Source organism: Zea mays, chromosome 1 (genome assembly GCF_902167145.1).
Source record: "Zea mays cultivar B73 chromosome 1, Zm-B73-REFERENCE-NAM-5.0, whole genome shotgun sequence".
Taxonomy (NCBI): domain Eukaryota; kingdom Viridiplantae; phylum Streptophyta; class Magnoliopsida; order Poales; family Poaceae; genus Zea; species Zea mays.
Window position 1 is genome coordinate 233,818,266 of NC_050096.1, and position 20,466 is coordinate 233,838,731.

At 45.8% G+C, this 20,466-nt stretch overlaps 1 protein-coding gene across 1 annotated transcript; it reads right to left on the minus strand.

The window, feature by feature from the left end:
* Positions 1-5,642: 5,642 nt before the first annotated feature.
* Positions 5,643-8,450, minus strand: LOC100280970 (uncharacterized). Its single transcript, NM_001313794.1, has 13 exons — positions 8,253-8,450; positions 8,091-8,152; positions 7,851-7,907; positions 7,684-7,718; positions 7,451-7,554; positions 7,250-7,325; positions 7,046-7,170; positions 6,854-6,937; positions 6,688-6,752; positions 6,509-6,591; positions 6,305-6,395; positions 6,002-6,195; positions 5,643-5,876 (listed from the first exon to the last, which is right to left on the minus strand). Exons 1-13 carry the CDS (start codon positions 8,417-8,419, stop codon positions 5,775-5,777), a joined length of 1,245 nt encoding a protein of 414 aa, NP_001300723.1. The 5' UTR covers positions 8,420-8,450; the 3' UTR covers positions 5,643-5,774.
* Positions 8,451-20,466: the final 12,016 nt, after the last annotated feature.

Here is a 20,466-nt window from a genome sequence, read left to right on the forward strand (position 1 = left end):
CCAAGTTTCCAGCCTTCAAACCTCATACAAGAGCTATAGCATTCAATACAAGACACAAACGAAGAGATCAAATCCTCTCCCAAGTCCGGAATCACTCCAACCAAATTAGTGACTACAGAGAGAGACATTTGTGTTCATTTGAGCTCTTACGCTTGGATTTCTTTTCTTCTTCCTTCTTTCTTGTGTTCAACTCACTTGTAATCAAAACAAGAGACACCAAGTTGTGGTGGTCCTTGTAGTGGACTCAGTGTCCCATTTGATTGAAGAGAAAGGCTCACTCGGTCTAGGTGACCATTTGAGAGAGGGAAAGGGTTGAAAGAGACCCGGTCTTTGTGACCACCTCAACAGGGAGTAGGTTTGCAAGAACCGAACCTCGGTAAAATAAATCACTGTGTCATCCACTCTTATTCGCTTGTGATTTGTTTTTGCCCTCTCTTTCGGACTCACATTTAATTCTAACGCTAACCCGGCTTGTAGTGTGTGCTTAAGTTTGTAAATTTCAGATTTGCCTATTCACCCCCCCTCTAAGCGACTTTCAGGTGAGTAGGTATCAAAGAAATCGTCACCCTCCTTTTGGGTATATCCTTTGTGCACAAGCCTTGCCTTGTACCTCTCAATTGTACCATCAGGCCTAAGCTTTTTCTTAAAGATCCATTTGCAGCCTATAGGTTGACAACCATAAGGACGGTCAACGACCTCCCAAGTTCCATTAGACATAATAGATTCCATCTCACTCCTTACGGCTTCCTTCCATAAGTCAGCATCAGGAGAGGAATATGCCTCACTAATGGTAGTTGGTGTGTCTTCCACAAGGTACACTATAAAATCATTACCAAAGGATTTTGCAACCCTCTGTCTCTTACTCTTTCGAGTGACTATAGTGTCATCCTCCTCAGGGATGTGCACGTGAGAATCCTCAGCATGATCTATAGGAATCGACAGTTCGTGCTCATGGGAAATTATAGTCTCATGACTTGTATCACTAGGTGTATTCTTCATGGGAAACTCATTCTCAAAAAATGTTGCGTCTCTTGATTCCATGATAGTATCAACATACATATCAGGCACATCAGATTTTATAATTAAGAACCTATACCCAGTGCTGTGAAAAGAGTACCCAAGGAATATATAATCAACAGTTTTAGGCCCAAGTTTACGCTTTTTGTTGATTGGCACATTCACTTTAGCCAAGCAACCCCAAGTGCGCAAATATGAGAGATTTAATCTTCTCTTTTCCCATTCCTCAAATGGTGTGATCTCTTTGTTCTTTGTTGGAACTCTATTCAGGACATGACATGCTGTCAGAATCGCCTCACCCCACCATGCCTTGGATAATCCCGCTGTACTCAACATGGCATTCACCAAATCTGTTAGAGTGCGGTTTTTCCTTTCAGCAATCCCATTGGATTATGGTGAGAATGGCGGTGTCCTCTCATGCATAGTACCATGTTCCACGCAGAACTCATTGAACACATTAGAGAAATATTCTCCACCTCGATCGGACCTTAACCGTTTTATTTTCCTCTTAAGTTGGTTCTCAACTTCAGCTTTATAGGTCTTAAAATAATTAAACGCTTCATCTTTTGTTTTTAAGAGATACACATAGCAAAATCTAGTGGAGTCATCTATAAAAGTGAGAAAGTATCTTTTACCACCTTTTGTCAAAATTCCATTTATCTCGCACAGATCAGAATGAACAAGTTCTAGAGGTGCCAAACTTCTCGCCTCAGCAGCCTTGTGGGGCTTGCGGGGTTGTTTTGATTCAACACACACATGGCACTTAGACTTTTTGACTAAGTTAAATTTAGGAATTAGATTTAGATTTGCTAACCGCATAAGACAGCCAAAGCTTGCATGACAAAAACGTGAATGCCATAAATCTGACTCATCAGAAAAAATCAACAGAATTCACCATTTTATTACACACATCATGCAGTGATAAGCGGAACAAGCCTCCACAGTCATATTCTTTACCAACAAAAGTACCATGTTTCGACACAACACATTTATTTGACTCAAGAACAACTTTGTATCCATCTCGACATAGCATAGAAGCGCTAACGAGATTCTTCTTGATAGAGGGCACATGTTGCACGCTCTTCAATGGCACCGTCTTTCCCGAAGTAAACTTCAGAATGACTGTACCAACACCAAGAACATGAGCACGCGACCCATTTCCCATTAACAAGGCGCCAGACCTCCCGACCTGGTAGGAAGTGAACATAGAGGCATCAGCACACACATGAATGTTTGCACCACTGTCCATCCACCACTCAGGTGAATTACAAACTGAAAGAACAAATGGTAAAGAATTACCATACCCAGATGTTCCATCTTCAGTTTCAGTGGTTACAACATTAGCTGATTTCTTGTCCTGTGTGAACTTGCGATCAGGGCACTCTCTTGCCCAATGTTGATCACTGCCATAGACAAAGCATCCTCCCTTTCCCTTGTTATTGTTGTTCTTCTTTTTAAACTGTGCTGTTTGAACAGGTTTATTTGTATTCTCTTGTTTGTTCTGGTTTTTCTTCTTGTTAAACTTGCGGAAGTTTCTCTTCTGCACTACATTAGCAGTAGAGGTGTCAACACCTTTTCCACTGTCCTTTGTTCTAGCCCTTTCCTCAACATCAAGAGTACCAATGAGCTCTTCTACATTGAACTCTTGTCTCTTATGTTTGAGAGAGGTAGCAAAGTCCTTCCAAGAAGGTGGCAACTTGGCGATTATACCGCCAGCCACAAACTTGTCAGGCAAAGGACAAGGAAAAAGTTCGAGTTCCTTAGTTAGTGCTTGAAACTCATGAGCCTGTTCCACTACAGATCGGTTCTCAACCATCTTGTAGTCATACAGCTGCTCCATGAGATACAGCTCGCTACCAGCGTCGGTAACTCCAAACTTTCCAACAAGTGCATCCCACAGCTCTTTCCCTGTAGGAAGGATGATATAGCTTTTCTGGAATTTTGTATCCAGTGCGCTAATTACTGCTCCTCGAAAGAGGTTGTCTTCAGCCTTAAACTTAGTCTCATCCTCAGGAGGTAAGTTGACAGGCTTGCCCTCAGCGTCATGAAAACAAGACATTGCAGTAAGCCACAATTCCATTTTAGCTTTCTATATCAAGAAGTTTTTACCATCAAAAGGATCAGGCTTTAGCACAGTAGCAAAATCTCTGACAGAAAAATGCCTAACTTTAGGTTTTTGGATTGTTAGAATTATATGTATTTCCATATCATTTTAATTCCATAAATTACCATTATGATGATGACATATAAAAGGTAATTAATCATAGAAATCGTGATCTCAATTATATCCATAACAATATGGATCATGAGAACACAAAGCATATGAATCATAAAATACAATAAGAATATAAATATGGTTCATGTATTATTAAGGAACAACTGAAAATAAACAGATAGCAATATAAACAGGATGACTGTAAAATTAAAACAGACAGATATAACATATTATAATATGACAGAACAGATGAGATAAAAACATTGCTACATATGAAACAGCACAGATGAATATATGAAACGTATATACTCTGCATAACGTAAAACAGTAATAAACTGAATTGATCATATCCTCCAATGCGTTTTAAGGATCTTGATTCTTGTCCAGCTTTTCTTGTCATGTCGTTAGAAAGAAGATGTTTTAGGCAGTCGCGTAGACACCGGCCCTGCGTCTCGCACTACGAAACAATGCGGACTCAAATCTTCGTGAGGCCCTTATATCCCTACGTACGCTCGGCTCTGCGGATGGCCACCGTGACTCCTCCACACGTCCTTTTCGACCGTGTCCGTCCTCGGGATGGGCCGGGAGTCAGGAGGGGCTGGGGAGTGGGGACGGCGCACGCTCACTTCGTCACTTGATTTCCATGTTGACTTGTTCGACACCACATCCTCAGTCTGACTCATTTACCGCTACTCCTTATCCACACCACCGCACACACGCGTTCGTGCATCCTGCAACACTAACGTGGCAAACCTAAATGTTAGGACGTCGACGTGCTCGACCGACCTGCTCCACACCACACGGCCCTTCTTAACTGCCTCCTTACCACATAGGTGTACATGAACTAACAGTAGCTCGGAAGAGGCGCCCATGCACGATTCCATCGCACCGCCGCCGACCATGATGGCCTCGTCCTCGTGGCCAAGGAACAACGACGACGAAGGATCACGCGTGATCGGCAACTAAAATGATTGGCCGTGACGGCGGGGTCGGCCGGTCTCAAAATCGTTCAGCGATGACCCGGCCGGGCTTCCGGAACGCATGCATGTACGCGCGGCTGGCTGTAGTACACGAGCAGTAGCATCCTTCATATCTCTTTCTGCTTGTCCTGACTCCTGATGGCGTGCCCGCGTGGTCTTCCACCGTCGAGTGTAGTGATGTGATTATAGGCCCGAGTTAATACAAGCACGGTCTAAAAATAGGAGCCCAAAGCATACTCTAGTAGGGAATAATATATACCGAGCTAGCATGGTTTAAAGATGAGTCTAGATTGGACCTTAAATTCTGGTCTGTTGAGTTCCTACTCTCTAGCACGGCTCACACACATGGATTGACACGCTCCTATATTATTTAATTTCTTTTAATTTAGTGAGCTATGAACCTTATATTGTTGTAATCGAACTACGCGGCGCCGTCGTTTGGTAGGAGCAGCGTTTTCTCTTTATTTCTTATTGAAGCACACATATATAGTTATACTCTGCTGCTGATAATGTGCTTCATGGCCAAAAAAGGGTCAAAGAATGATGATCGGATCGGTGACGACGCGACCGGACAGCGCCCACGGGTTGGAGTCGGAGAGCGCTCGACGCGTCGCGCACGGTCTCGTCGTCTGCACGCTTCCGTTTCTGTCTCGATCGCCTGCGTGTCGCGATGGACGGAATGGAACGGATCGGCCCGTTCTTCTTCTTCATACCCCGCTCGCAGCGCAGTCCCTGTCGTTGAGCTTCACCGGAAACGTAGCTACCACGGCCTATGATTTTTCTTGTGACAGGAGATTTAATTTTAACAACAAGCTGGATTGGTTATCCTGTTCGTATCCACGCAATGTGCAGGAATCGCTTGTCCTAGCTAGCGCGCTAGTAGCTGTCAGGAGGATTTTTTTTTTAGCAAGACAGTCACGACTCGAGAGGATAAGTATGGCCTCGGACGAAGATTGGCCGCTGCCCAAGACATGCCCCCTTGCACAGAACAGCTCAAGTGATCAAGGAGATCAATTTCCAGAGGAATGCTGCTGCTTACGATACGACGCAACATCCTACGTAGAGATAACAATAGAGATCTGATCCCTAATTCTTTGTGAATAATGCCTCCATTAGGGTCTGTTTGATTGCACATCGATCCTCTATTCCCCTCATTTTCTTCGCAGCCGAACAAAAGAAGTATGTACTAATTATAATTTAAGCGGGTCGATGATGACTGTCAGAGATTTATCCTCACGAGAAACGGAGATTAGGAAAAAATATCCATGTAAGCGTTTGTGAGGATCCAGCACGCAATGCAGTCCGTGGTGTGGACAACCTGCCTGGGCCGGGTATGGTGGATTTATGTTCCCAACTGGGGTGGGCCGTGTTGTGAGGCCAGCACGAGGGCCCAGTGTCTCGGTTGAGTCGAGAGCACAATACGATACAAGGAACAAGAACCATTCTTGGTGATTTTGATTCCACGTGTCTGCAATTAGTAGCCTGCAGTACAAATGAATCGACGCGTGGTGACGTCGTGAGGGCCGCACGTACGCGCGCCCATGCGGCAGCGGTGGTGTAGTTCACTGGATCTGGATCCTGGGCTTGAGGACGAGCATCCTGCACGAGTGCGGCGCGACGTCGAAGCTCATCTTGTCCGTGAACGTGGCGTCCAACGTCTCGTGCTGGGACAGACAAGATAGAAGAAGGGCACCCGAGTCAGTGAAGGGCGCCCGAGCGCTCGCATGACGACCGACCGATTCGCCCATGCCGCCGCGAGGACGACGGCCGCGCGCACTACTGTACGTACCAGCCACAGGTCCCTGGCCTCGACGGGCGTGCCGGCGGGGAGGCCGATGTCGTCCCAGTGCGCGGCGATGGTGGCCTCGTCCTTGGCGTGCCGGTTCAGGAGCAGCACCGCCGTCCGGTACTCGGAGAGCGGCGCGGCCCAGATCTCGCTGCTCCCCTCCATCCGCACCTTCTTCCCCTGCACGCCGAGCGGATCTGCACGCGACGCGACGCACGCCCAACACACAACACAGGAACAACGCATCGCCTCCGGTCAGTGAAAAAACTGGACACGCGGGCGCTGAACGCAGCCGGGCGCTCTCACCTTGGTTGACGGCGATCACCTCCTTGTTGGCCAGGATGGCGTACGTCTCCCGCGACATGTGCCTGACGTCGCAGCCGATGATGAGAGGCGCCTGCGCGTTCATTGGCCGGGCGAGGACAAGTTCAGACAAAAAAAGAAACTAAAATGTTCTGTCTGTGTACCACTACCAGGATGCAGGCATCAGGTGTACGCAGTCTCACTGACCTTGGAGATCGCCCAGAGGCTGAAGTGCACGACGTACTCGCTGTTGGTCATGCCCCCGTTGCCCACCTCCAGCATGTCCGGATCTGCACACGCCAGAGCACCGGACCGGATGAGCGTTAAGGCGCGAATCCATCTGATCATGTACAGGCCGTTCAACTGATCATGTGTACAGTACAGACCGTTCCATCCGCCGGGGCGCGCGTACTCCGACCACACCTCGTTCTGGTCCGCCGTGGCGATCATGCTGGAACCGGCGGCAGGTATCGTCTCAGTGAAGCTAGCAAACGGTCTGGAGTCTGGACAGGACAGCGGCGAGGCCGCGACGCAAGGAACAAACAGACTGACCTGTCCCAGGTGTCGGCGATGTCGTTGGTGGTCCTCCAGCTGTTGCCGTAGGTCGCGCCCCACGTCGCCGGGTGCATGTCGCCCCTGGTGATGGTGGTGATCGACTCAAGTCAGCTCGCTTGCCACGAAATGACGAAACCGGGTCATGGTGATCGAGAGACGCACGCCTGTTCCGTTAGTTACCGTACGTACCATTCGCAGAGCGAGAAGTAGATCGGCCGCCCCACCTTCATCAGTGCTCTGCTCATCTCCGGGTACCTCTCCAGCGGCTTCAGGTCGCCGTTGTTGCAGTTGTCGTACTTGAGGTAATCCACCCCCTGCGCGCGTGGACAGAGACCAAATGGACAGAGTACTCGCGAGGTGGCAGATGCGACTCTTCTTTTTGTCTCAACTCACCCATGCCGCGAAGGTCTTGGCGTCCAGCTCCTCGTGTCCGAGGGACCCGGGCTGGGCCTTGGCGCAGGTCTGGAACCTGCATCCAGAGCAGTCTGTCACAGACGGAGACGGTCGTCGTAGACTATACGGCGAAAAACCAAGTGCCGCCGGGGGCAAGCAGTCAAGCACGCAAGCTAGCTATTTCTCCCTCGTCACTCTCACCCGGCGTCGGAGTAGATCCCGAGCTTGAGCCCCTTGCCGTGGACGTAGTCCGCCAGCGCCTTGATCCCGTGCGGGAACGTCTTGGTGTTGGCCACCAGGTTGCCCTGCAAAGCGGCCCACCAGGGACAGAGAGCCCGGCCGGAGCAGCATTAGGCTCTTGTCTCGCCACCAATCGTCGTTCAGCTCAGGTAAGTTGAGACTTGAAGCATTGGCTTGTGTTGTGCCGTGCGTACCTTAGCGTCACGTTGTGGCTCTGCCCAGCAATCATCTGAGACATGGGGGTCGACAAGAACACGTTTGGTAATCCAGTTCAGTTCATAAGGATCCTTTTTTTTTATCGCCAGAAAAAAAAAAGGGTTTCAAGAATCAGCTCAAGAACCCCGGAGACTAGCTAGCGCACCGATGTTGACGTATCTGTAGCCGAGAGCGGCGAGTCCGGTCGACACGAGCGCGTCCGCTGGAGGACGAGCACCAACGCATGCACGGGCGGCACAGCACGGACGGACACAGTTGAAGAAAGAAAAGGAACAGGAGAGAAAGAGATGTAAACCAGTCAGCTGCTCTATTCAGCTCAGCAAGCGATCAAGCTGTTACTGCTACTACGACGACAAAAAAAACTGAAGAGACAGAGAGGAAGCACCGGTCTCCCTGATGACCACCTCGCCGTTGCCGTCGCACTGGAAATGGTTCCAGCTGTTCCACCTGCGGCCCGAAAGAAAGAGATCAGAGACGAGACCAGACTCCAGAGCTCCCGCCCGCGCAGCCACACAGTTGACGACAAGGAACCCAGAACCAACGTTACCCCATGGGAGGGGCCGAGCCGAGGCCATTGGCCAGCATGCTCCGCCGGTGCGCCTCCTCCACGTGCACCACCTTGCCCCCCGCCACGGCGCCGCCCGCCACCGCCGCCACCACCACCACCAGTAGCAGCGCTAGCCTCGCCGCCGACGAGCCACGACCACCCGCCATTGCCCCGCTCCTCTCTGAACCAAAACCCTCCTATCACTCGCGCCTTAGCTTCTACTTTGTCTCTCTCTTGCCTTCGTGGATCGGATCAACGCTTTATATATAGCCTCCCGACGGATGACTGTGCTCGCTGGCTGGACTTTGTTGCCGGTGCGCACTTTTTTTCCAGCGCAGATGCGGACGGGTGTGTCGCGTTCCTCCTGTCGGGGATGGCGCCGGAGCACAGAAGCGCCCAGACTGCCTCGTTAGGTGTCTGGGCGCAAGAGGGTACACGTGTTCACTTGGGTCCTCTTTAAAAAAAACGTAGCTGGATTTATATTCGCTTTTGAATTGATAAAAGTGGAATATAAACTAAACTAGTTTAATATCCGGTACCTAACTATATTTTAAGATATTGATTGGGTGGCTAAGCGACATAGAGTCTTAATAGACCATTCACATAAAAATACTCATAATAAATGAATTTAATATGAACATATTGTTCATATACCCGATATTGAAATGATAAAAGAAATATTACACTTGATCTTAGCCAAAAGACTAAAAAAATTAGTTGAAAAGGAGCCCCATGCTCGAATTAAATTATAGTCAATGTTTTGGCTTAGGACTTGGGAGCAAGAAGATGGTGTAGATCTGATGCCCTAACCAAAATCATTATTGAGATTTCATAGGTAACACATGCAAATTCATTTATGGTAAATGGCTTAACAATTTTCTCCAAGTTTAGCAAGTACGCCAATAAGATCATTCCTGAAATACCAAATACAACAAGTTTATCCTCTAATGCTTAACATGCTTACTGAAATACACATACTTGCTCTTGCCTTTAGAGTATCACATCAAACAATAAAAATATAACTACCTCTGCATGGATCAGAAACATACGTCAAACCCAAGTAGCTCAGTGGCCCACTTGGCAATTCAGGGCTTCATCACGTCCAACTTGACCTTTGACCTTGACGTATCCACCTACCAAGAACAAACTCGTTGGATCAGAGAAAGCCCTTGCGGAAAACATCTATATATCCCTAAAAGTATTGTGCACTCATTACAGTCGAATTGAGAAACAAAGGGTATGAGTGAAAGAACGAACTGGCGAGATGGTCAAGCTCGGACGCGAACTTCTGCGTCTTGAGCAGCTTGGCTTGCTTATTTGAGAAGCTTGTGGCCTGGTCAGTGGACGTCCCCCGCGAAAACACGACAATTAGAGCGGTCTCTACCAATAATAGATCCGACGAGAATAACTTTGACCAGACGAAACACACGCTAGGTAGATCTACCGTTGATGCCATGTCGCCCATGGGATGGGAGGAGCGAAATGGAGCTCGTGTCGGAGCGAAATACAAGTGAGCTAGGAGACGGGCTCCCGGTCCCTTTTGGCGACAAATAGGTTCAGAGTTAGTTGGACTCGATGCAACTTTGATCACCTAGTGAGCATCCTTATTCGGAGGCGAGCTTCCTAACCCTCTTCATTGTGGCAGTGCAACGGCGGAAGAAGCAGCCGGAAGTTGTTGCGAAATGGACGAGGTTTCTTGCTAGAGCGACAGTTGCGAGAATGTTGTTGTGCGAATAAATAGGATAGAGATGAGATATGATCTGGTACAACGGGTTGATTTTGAAGAAATACATGGGATTCCTTGTAAAATGATGATGCAGGGCGACAATTAAAACTGTTGCTTTAATATAGTAGAAATAAAGATAGAGACAGAGACAGAGACACAGAAGACTTCGACCCAATTTACGATTTATCTTAAGTCTTAACACACGAGGCCTTAACCAGTTATGGGCCCACCGGCGTTGACGCCACGCGATCGGGCAAGCACTGTCAGCCGGAGCCGCCAAGGTTGGCCCACCAGAGAAGAGAAGAAGGCCCGGTCCCCGGTGCGACCGTGCGAGTGCGAGGGAGAGGGACGAATCCAATCGATCGACGGGATGATTCGAGGTTGGCCAATCCGATCACGTTATTGACTTTATGGGTATCCGGAGGACGTGACACGACGTAGACATATAACAGAGTCAGACTGAGCTTACCGTACCACACACTCTTCTGATAGGATCATAGACAATGTGATGCTTGAAATAGACGGTATAATAGATGTCTAGTACTCTAGTACTAGTGCGCATTACGAACAAGTGAAACGTTTTTTATTTTATTTAAATGTATACAAATATTATTGATATATTCATGGTATATTGTACTGTATATGTTATTAGATAATATGTTTTTACAATATACTAATTTAGAGAAAAAACAATACTATTTTTTATAGCACATCTACTTATATTTTTAAAAAGTTGATTTACATAAAACCCTAAGAGCATCTCCAAGAAACTCTTCATTTTTTGCTCTCTATTTGACTATCTATTTACGTTTTTATAAAGATTACACTTTATATCTGCATCTCAGTCCAACAGATTATCTATCTAGTTTGGCTAGTCAGGTGGCTAGCCAAATTTAGCTAGTGAGAGAGCCAATTTAGAGAGCCAGATAGATTGCGAGTCAGATAGCTAGTCTGTTGAAGATTTATTTTGCTATTGAGTAGCCAAAATTTGGCTTGACGACTTATTTAACTAGTCTCTTGGAGATGCTCTAAGTGCCACTCTTTTTAAGACTGAGGAAGTGCTCCACATGCATGAATATGATTTATTGCTTCATGGCACTAATCCTAATCTGATTAATACTTAGAGAATGTTTGGTTTATATGGACTAATTTTTAGTCGATATATTTTATTCTATTTTAGTCCCTAATTTGTTAAATACGGAAACTAAAATAGAGTTTTAGTTTTAGTTTGCATATTTGGCAATTTAGGACTAAAATGGAATAAAATGAAGAGACTAAAAACTAGTGTCTAAAAAACCAAACACCCCTTTCAATTTATAGTGTAAAATTCAGAGCTCATTACCACCTCTAATCATAGAACGCTTTGTTAGATTTTTTATGAAACGCCTAGGTCCCTAATTTGGTACATGTGCTTGCATTTATTTAGAAGGATTTAACTACTTTCACGTACTATCTTCTAAAGTTCTAATAGCGAGATGTCTACCATGATTTTGTCAATTGCGTGATCTGCCGGTCTAGTCATGTACGCATACAAATAGGGCTAGATGCTTGTTGTGGACGCCTACATCTATACTGCATTTTTTTAGAATTGTTTCACGGTTTACTTCTATTTTATTCTTATGACAAATGGTGACGTGACAAATGGTGACGTGTTCTTCAATAGCAAGGTGTCAATGGCGTATTTGTCATCAGCATTTTATACATGTTTATATAAATGGGGCTTGCTTGAATGCGTGTTGTGCATATCTACACCTGTAGAATTTCAGGAGGTTTCGTATTGTATTAGGAATAGTACACGGCAAATGTACCGTAAACACGCGTCAGATTCTTCAGAAGAACACGGTTATTGTTTCCTGGGACATCCTCACATCCGATGCGGTGATGCGAGCGAGGCGGCTCGTCACCGACATGGCTAACTGTATCCTTATCCAAACAATAATAATGTGTATTAGCATCTCCAACAACATGTCCTATAAAAATATCTTATAACTTAAAATAAGCATATTTTATAAGATTTAAGGCATCAACAAAATATTCTAATCCAACAGTAAAACCCTAAATCTAAATTATAGCCTATAGGGCAGCTTACTACAATGTAGTATATTTGAGCGTGCAGATGTCTTTCTCATCCAATTCGTTACGACCTGAGCGCGCAACAAATCACCCCGGGAAATCCTCTCGCCCATCGATCCAGGTTCGATCGGACTTTCCCCTAGGTATATATAATCGAATCTACGACCCTCTTCTAGGCCACCTAGACGCATATGATATGAGCTCTGAGCGAGCAATAACCGAGCTAGAAGAGAGAATGTGAGAGTCGCCGACATCGCCAGGTGCTTACATTGTCGTTTGAGGACTGAAGAAAAGACCGAGGGGGTAGAATAGAGCACGAGAAAGGTGTATGGGGGAGATTTCGGGCGTGGGACCAGTCAGGTTGACGATTTCTTATCGGAGTGGGAGCCCCACACTGTCAAAGCCGTGCTGCACCGAGGACCAGCTTCACCACAACATAATCGCCGGTAAGAACACCACTGTGCGGTTCGTTTTTCTCTCTGTGACACGTAGCATCCGTTAGCATGAAGAACGGTGCACCGGATCACCGGGGTGACTGTGCCGGCAATGGTGCCACCGTGCGGGTTGCCGAGCGTTGTCGTCTGACCTTTGACCAGAAGGGGACGATGGTCGAGAACCGTTGATCCGATTGCGATTGGTCGGGATTAGATCCTAGTGTCCGGGATGGAAGTGATCCATCCGATCTAGATCAGAGGGGCGAGATCAGATCTAGTGTTAATTGAATCTGAACCGTTGATTCCAGATCTGAGGGGCAAGATTGAATACTGGTTCGTTAAAATCGCGATCTAATTTGGACCGCTGGATCAGGATTGTGCGGCTCCAATACACGCATACCCCTTCGGCCAGTCAGTTTTGCATAAGAGACCCCCTGAAACTTAAATAGTAACCCTCCATCCAAATTACAAATAAAATAAATAGAATTTAATCATATATTTGCAGATTAACCCCTGGATATAATGTATTGTAATAATAAAATGACTTAGAAACTTAGAAAATTCATAATTTATTCGTTTTAACTCCGTTTTAGTGGTTCTTGAACCTACGATATCATAGCGACGCGTAGAATATTATTGTGCGGTTTGTTTCTATCTTTGGTGTAATGTTATTTATATCCATTTTTTTCTATTTGTATTTATAGAAGCAAGGTTACAAGGAATCTGAAGCCCAACTTTTAGGAAAATACCTGAACAGTTAGATTTGCAAGTATAAGGCAAGTTGTGTTCTTGATCACATTGTTTGACCTAATAATATTTACTTTTATGTTATCACACTACTTGCACTATTAGGTTAAATTGTTAGGAAAAGGTTACTTAGTCTTGTTTACCCTACACCTTGCATGGAAATGAATTATTGGGTAGTCTTGCTATTTTTAAGTCGCCTAGAGGGGGTGAATAGGCGAAACCTGAAAATTACAAACTTTGAACGCACACTTTACCCGGGTTAGGGTTCGAAATATATAATAGTGAATTTTCGGAGTACGAAAGTTAGTTCTTCTTGCTATGAGTTGCTCAATCAATGCGGATAACTTTGGGAGCTAACTCAAAACAATATGAGTAAGAGAACTTTTAGTGACAGGGAGAGGGAAAAAACAAATCGAATGGTGAAGATCAACACGATTAGACACGGTGATTTGTTTCCCGAGGTTCGGTTCCAAAGAACTTACTCCTCGTTGAGGAGGCCACAAAGGCCGGGTCTATTTCAACCATTTTCCCTCTCTCAATCAGTCACCTAGACCAGTCGAGTGTTTCTTCTTAATCTCATGGGTCACTAAGACCCCGCAAGGATCACCACACAATTAGGTGTCTCTTGCTTGCTTTACAAAACACTTGGAAAGTTTAGAAGGAGAAGAAGAAAGTAAACAAGCAACAAGAGCAACAAATGAAACACAAATCACCCTCTCTCAAGTCACTAAAACACTTTGATCACTTGACTTGATTTTGAAACTTGGAGCGGATTGAATGCTTTGAATGTGTCTTTGTAGTGTATTCTTTGCTCTTGTATTGTGTGTAGAGAGTGAAAATCTTGGATGACTTGAACGGTGGTGGTTGGGGGTATTTATAGCCCCAACCAACATTCTAGCCGTTGGCTCTGTCGATGGACACACCGGACAGTCTGGTGCGCAGCGGACACAATACTGTTCACTGTCCGATGCGTGTCACGTCAAACGATCATTGGGGTTTGGAGCTGTTGACCATTGAAGTCGTCTATCCTTTTGGTGCACCGGACAGTCCGGTGCGATCTGACGACGCAGTCTGTCTTCTGACTTCTGACGCTTCAGACTATTGCGAAGTCGACCGCAGTCGACTGTTGCTCCGTGGGCTTACCGGACAGACCAGTGCACATCGGATAGTCCTGTGAATTTTAGCCGAGGAGCGCTAAGAATTCCCGAGAGCGGCCGGTTCACTGGGTGCCCCAGCTTAGGCACCGGACCTTGTCCGGTTCGCCACAGGCTGGTGCAAATCTATTTTGCTCCAAATTTGTAGAATTGCCCTAAGGTCTTTTTCCTTGTATGTGTATATGGACTTTATGCATCTAAGAAAAATATCAACTAGACAAAGTAGTTAGTCCATAAGGTTTGTGATGGTCGTCAAACACCAAACTCGATTATAGGAAATGTTTGAGGCCATTTTCCTTTCACTATTGCTCTACCTGGTTTTAGGATTAATATTATATATGAATTATGATCATGTTTTTATTGTCAATGGATTTTTTATTATGCATGATAAGTTTAATGTGTTTAATTGGAACATGGAGCGACCACCCGAGACAACAATGCTACCACAAGGGTGGAATGGGTTGTCACACCCCGTTTGAGAAGGCAAACCAAATGCAAATCATGTACGTGCTAGGATCGGAAATTCACGCACATAGTTGGATATCATCACACATTGCTCAAAATAATAGCGGAAATAAATACTTTATTACATCACGATGTCCAAAACATCCACAAAGTCATTAAATTAAATCATCATCAAAGTGCTGAACAAAACGTATTATGTTAAGTCTTTCACAAGCAGCTGACTGGGTTTGCCACTAATCAATTCTAGAACTCGTCGAAGTTCTAAAACTCCTAAAAATCCTCCATGTTGTCTTCATCTTATCCTGAGCACTGGTTGCAATGGGACAATATGGGGTTTGGTGTTTTTAAGCAAAGATGAGTACACATTAACGTACTCAACAAATGTCCCGTTTGACTAAAGTGGACTAGCTATATGTGGGGTTAAGCTTAAAGTAGTTGCTTTTAGTTGATCATGTATTTTTTACTAGTAAAGAGCCGGTTTTAGCAATAATCCTAAGTTATTAACCCAAATAGAACTCCCTTCAAGAGGAAATACCAAAATCCATAATTATAATCACCATAATTAAGCATCATCATAAAGGTATCCAGAGTAACTCTAATCAAAGGAGCTCTCAAGGCTGCTCATAACTATGAGCATGACTGATATACCCGTTTCTAACCCTTTATAGACGTTGCACAATTTACCCACGAGTCGTGATCCCTTCCCAGCCTGAGTTGTACAGACCCGATCTTCACCATCAAGGTGAATGGCCAGGGTTTCACTACATAGCCTTCACAAAGATTTTCTAGATGTCATAGCTGCCTGTTAGGTTTCTCCAATTTGATAAACATAGTACCTCTTCCCATAGAAAGGGTGACTAACAAAAGCAACACGAAAGAACCTTGGCACCTAGCCTTGGCAGAGCAAGTACTGTGCCCGGACCCTATTGACGGCACGACGACGAAGCCGACTACACCTCAAGTTCCTCTATATAATCAACTAAGAGTGTCCCATACCACCCTCATGGTTGTACTGTTTTCCCGGGTGGCCATCCAACGAACAGGTCCTTACGGAGAGGTACTTGAGAAACAACCCGAGTCTCCTAAAGTGAAACAAGTTCATCATCATAATCAAGATATCATCATCGTATCATGAATATTCTCATCATGTTCATTGGTTAAAGTAAAGCAATAACATTGAAAGGGAAATGTGCCCTTGGGCCATTTCTAAGTATTTTGGTGATTGAGTGTCAACACAAGTGCTTAAATGTGAACTAATGCCCATGGATGAACAAAGTGCAAATCATGAGTAAAGGTATGTTTCTAAGCCTTAGTACATTGGTTTTGAGTACTAATATACTTGTCTAAGTGCTAGAAACAGAAGGAAGAAGAAAAGAAAAGAGGTGCAAAAAGCTTGGTTGTGTACAGCCAAGTCTCAACTCGGTCTGAAGCACCAGACTGTCCGGTGGTGCACCGGACTGTTCGGTGGTGCACCGGACAGTGTCCGGTGCGCCAGGCTGACTCGGCGTGAAGTAGCCGCTCTCGGGAAATAACCGGCGACGTACGGCTATAATTCACCGGACTGTCCGGTGTGCACCGGACTGTCCGGTGAGCCAACGGTCGGCCGAAGCCAACGGTCGGCAGCGGAATCTGCGCGCGACACGTGGCCGGGCCAACGGTCGGAAGGGGGCACCGGACTGTCCGGTGTGCACCAGACATGTCCGGTGCGCCAACGGCTCTCTGGCGACCAACGGTCAGCTGCGCCGTTTAAGGAAAGAAATCGGGCACCGGACAGTGTCCGGTGTGCACCGGACTGTCCGGTGCACCCGACGACAGAAGGCAAGGATGGCCTTCCAGATTTGTTCTCAACGGCTCCTAGCTGCCTTGGGGCTATAAAAGGGACCCCTAGGCGCATGGAGGAGTACACCAAGCATTCCTACAACATTCCTAAGCACCAAGACATCGATCTCGCGCATTCGTTTCATTGTGATAGCATATAGAGCTCTTGTGGAGTTGTGAACTCTTTGAGTTGTGTTGCGAGCTCTTGTTGCTACTTGTGTGCGTGTTGTTGCTCTGATCTTTTGAAGTCTTGTGTGCGTTGCTCATTCCCCCCTTGCTCTGTGTTTCTTTGTGAACTTCAATTGTAAGGGCGAGAGGCTCCAAGTTGTGGAGATTCCTCGCGAACGGGATTGAGAAAAAGCAAGCAAAACACCGTGGTATTCAAGTGGGTCTTTGGACCGCTTGAGAGGGGTTGATTGCAACCCTCGTCCGTTGGGACGCCACAACGTGGAGTAGGCAAGCGTTGGTCTTGGCCGAACCACGGGATAATCCACTGTGTCATCTCTGTGATTGATCTCTTGTGGTATTGCGTTGTTGAGACTCCTTTATAGTCACTTGGCAATTATTGTGCTAACACTTAACAAGTTTTTGTGGCTTTAAGTTTAAGTTTCACAGGATCACCTATTCACCCCCCCTCTAGGTGCTCTCAATTGGTATCAGAGCCGTTCTCTTCAAGAAAGGGACTAACCGCCCGAAGAGATGGATCCTAAGGGGAAGGGAATCGTGATCAACGATAAGGAGAAGGAGTCCTTCGTCAACGAGCCCAAAGATGACAAGCCTACCGACTCCGGCTCGGGCCATAGACGAAAGGAAGGGAAGAAGAAGACAAGGCGCATCAAGGAGATCGTCTACTACGACGACAGCGACGAATCTTCCTCTTCCCAAAAGGACAACGACGACAACGACTATGACAAACAAAAGACGGTTAACTCAAACTTTTCTTTTGATTATTCGCGCATTCCGCATAGCTCAAATGCTCATTTGCTCCCCATTCCACTTGGCAAGCCTCCTCACTTTGATGGAGAGGACTACGGATTTTGGAGTCACAAAATGCGTACTCACCTATTTTCTCTCCATCCAAGCATTTGGGAGATTGTGGAAAGTGGAATGAAATTTGATAGCTCGGATAGCCCTTCGTTTATTAATGAACAGATCCATAAAAATGCACAAGCTACTACTGTGTTGCTAGCCTCTTTGTGCAGGGACGAGTATCACAAGGTGAGCGGCTTGGACAATGCCAAGCAGATTTGGGACACCCTCAAGATCTCTCATGAGGGGAATGATGTCACCTTACTCACCAAGATGGAGTTGGTGGAGGGCGAGCTCGGACGATTCGCGATGATAAGGGGCGAGGAGCCGACACAAACATACAACCGGCTCAAGATCCTTATCAACAAAATAAGGAGCTACAGAAGCACGCGATGGACGGATCACGATGTCGTCCGCCTAATGCTAAGGTCATTTACCGTTCTTGATCCTCACTTGGTGAACAATATTCGTGAAAATCCTAGGTACATCAAGATGTCGCCCGAAGAAATTCTTGGAAAATTTGTAAGCGGACGAATGATGATCAAGGAAGCGAGGTACGTGGACGACGCGTTGAATGGCCCAATCCATGAGCCTCAACCCATTGCTCTCAAGGCAACAAGGAGCAAGGAGGCGCTACCCAGCAAGGTGGCGCAAATTGAGGCAGCCGGTCTTAATGATGAAGAGATGGCCCTCATCATCAAAAGATTCAAGACGGCACTAAAGGGTCGCAAGGGACAGCCAAGCAAGACTAAGACCAAGGGAAAGCGATCATGCTTCAAATGCGGTAAGCTTGGTCATTTTATTGCTAACTGTCCCGACAATGATAGTGACCAGGAACACGGGAGCAAGAGGGAAAAGAAGAAGCATTACAAGAAGGCCAAGGGCGAGGCACATATCGGAAAAGAGTGGGATTCGGATTGCTCCTCCTCCGACTCCGACAATGAAGGACTCGCCGCCACTGCCTTCAACAAGTCATCCCTCTTCCCCAACGAGCGTCACACATGCCTTATGGCAAGGGAGAAGAAGGTAAGTAATCAAAACAATGTCACTTATGATTCTTCCAGTGATGATGAGTCTAGTGATGATGAAATAGATTACTCTAGTTTGTTCAAAGGATTGGATAGAACTAAAGTAGATAAAATTAATGAATTGATTGATGCCTTGAATGAAAAAGATAGACTCTTAGAAAAACAAGAGGACCTTTTGTATGAAGAGCATGACAAATTTGTAGAGGCACAAAAATCTTATGCTTTAGAAGTTAAAAGAAATGAAGTGCTTTCTAGTGAACTATCTTCTTGTCATGAAACCATTGCTACTTTAAAGAGTGTTAATGATGACTTAAATGCTAAACTAGAAGTAGCTAGTAAATCTAATTCTTGTGTAGAACATGTTGAGATTTGCACTAGGTGTAAAGATTTCGATGTTGATGCTTGTAGTGATCATTTAGTTTCAATTTCCAAATTAACTGAGGAATTGGCTAGTCTTAATGCCCAACTTAAGACTAGCAAGAATGAATTTGATAAACTAAAATTTGCAAGGGATGCCTACACGGTCGGTAGACACCCCTCAATTAAGGATGGACTTGGCTTCAAGAGGGAAGCCAAGAACTTAACAAGCCATAAGGCTCCCATTCCCGCTAAGGAGAAAGGGAAGGCCCCTATGGCTACTAGTGCTAAAAAGAACCATGCCTTTTTGTATCATGATAGGAGACAAACTAGAAATGCTTATAGGAGTTATAATGCGTACGATGATTTTTCTCATGCTATGTTTGCTTCTAGTTCTTCATATGTGCATGATAGAAATGTTGGTAGAAGGGATGTTGTTCATAATATGCCTAGGAGAAATGTTGTTAATACTCCTAGGAAAGTTAATGAGCCTTCTACAATATATCATGCTTTGAATGCTTCCTTTGCAATTTGTAGAAAGGATAGAAAGGTAATTGCTAGGAAGTTAGGGGCAAAATGCAAGGGTGATAAAACTTGCATTTGGGTCCCTAAGGAAATTGTGACTAACCTTATAGGACCCAACAAGAGTTGGGTACCTAAGTCCCAAGCCTAAATTTGCCTTGCAGGTTTATGCATCCGGGGGTTCAAGCTGGATTATTGATAGCGGATGCACAAACCATATGACGGGGGAGAAGAAGATGTTCACCTCCTACGTCAAGAATAAGGATTCCCAAGATTCAATTATATTCGGTGATGGGAATCAAGGCAAGGTAAACAAGTGGGAGGAGCGCATCACAGCAAGAATGTGATGACCACTTCAAGACCCCTGGAGCTGCTGCATATGGATCTTTTCGGACCCGTCGCCTATCTGAGTATAGGAGGAAGTAAGTACGGTCTAGTTATTGTTGATGACTTTTCCCGCTTCACTTGGGTGTTCTTTTTGCAGGATAAGTCTGAAACCCAAGGGACCCTCAAGCGCTTCCTTAGGAGAGCTCAAAATGAGTTTGAGCTCAAGGTGAAGAAGATAAGGAGCGACAACGGGTCCGAGTTCAAGAACCTTCAAGTGGAGGAGTTCCTTGAGGAGGAAGGGATCAAGCACGAGTTCTCCGCTCCCTACACACCACAGCAAAATGGTGTGGTAGAGAGGAAGAACAGGACGCTAATCGATATGGCAAGGACGATGCTTGGAGAATTCAAGACCCCCGAGCGTTTTTAGTCGGAAGCCGTGAACACGGCTTGCCATGCCATCAACAGGGTCTACCTTCACCGCCTCCTCAAGAAGACTTCGTATGAGCTGCTAACCGAGAGCAAGTTGTTGATTGT

Bases quoted from the DNA above. Each gene is read 5' to 3' on its own strand.
- LOC100280970 (NM_001313794.1), bottom strand. From the start codon at position 8,419: ATGGCGGGTGGTCGTGGCTCGTCGGCGGCGAGGCTAGCGCTGCTACTG. The intron at 7,555-7,683 runs GTACGCACGGCA...GCCGCTTTGCAG, and splicing joins AGCCACAACGTGACGCTAAG to GGCAACCTGGTGGCCAACAC. The intron at 7,326-7,450 runs GTGAGAGTGACG...CTCTGGATGCAG, and splicing joins GGGATCTACTCCGACGCCGG to GTTCCAGACCTGCGCCAAGG.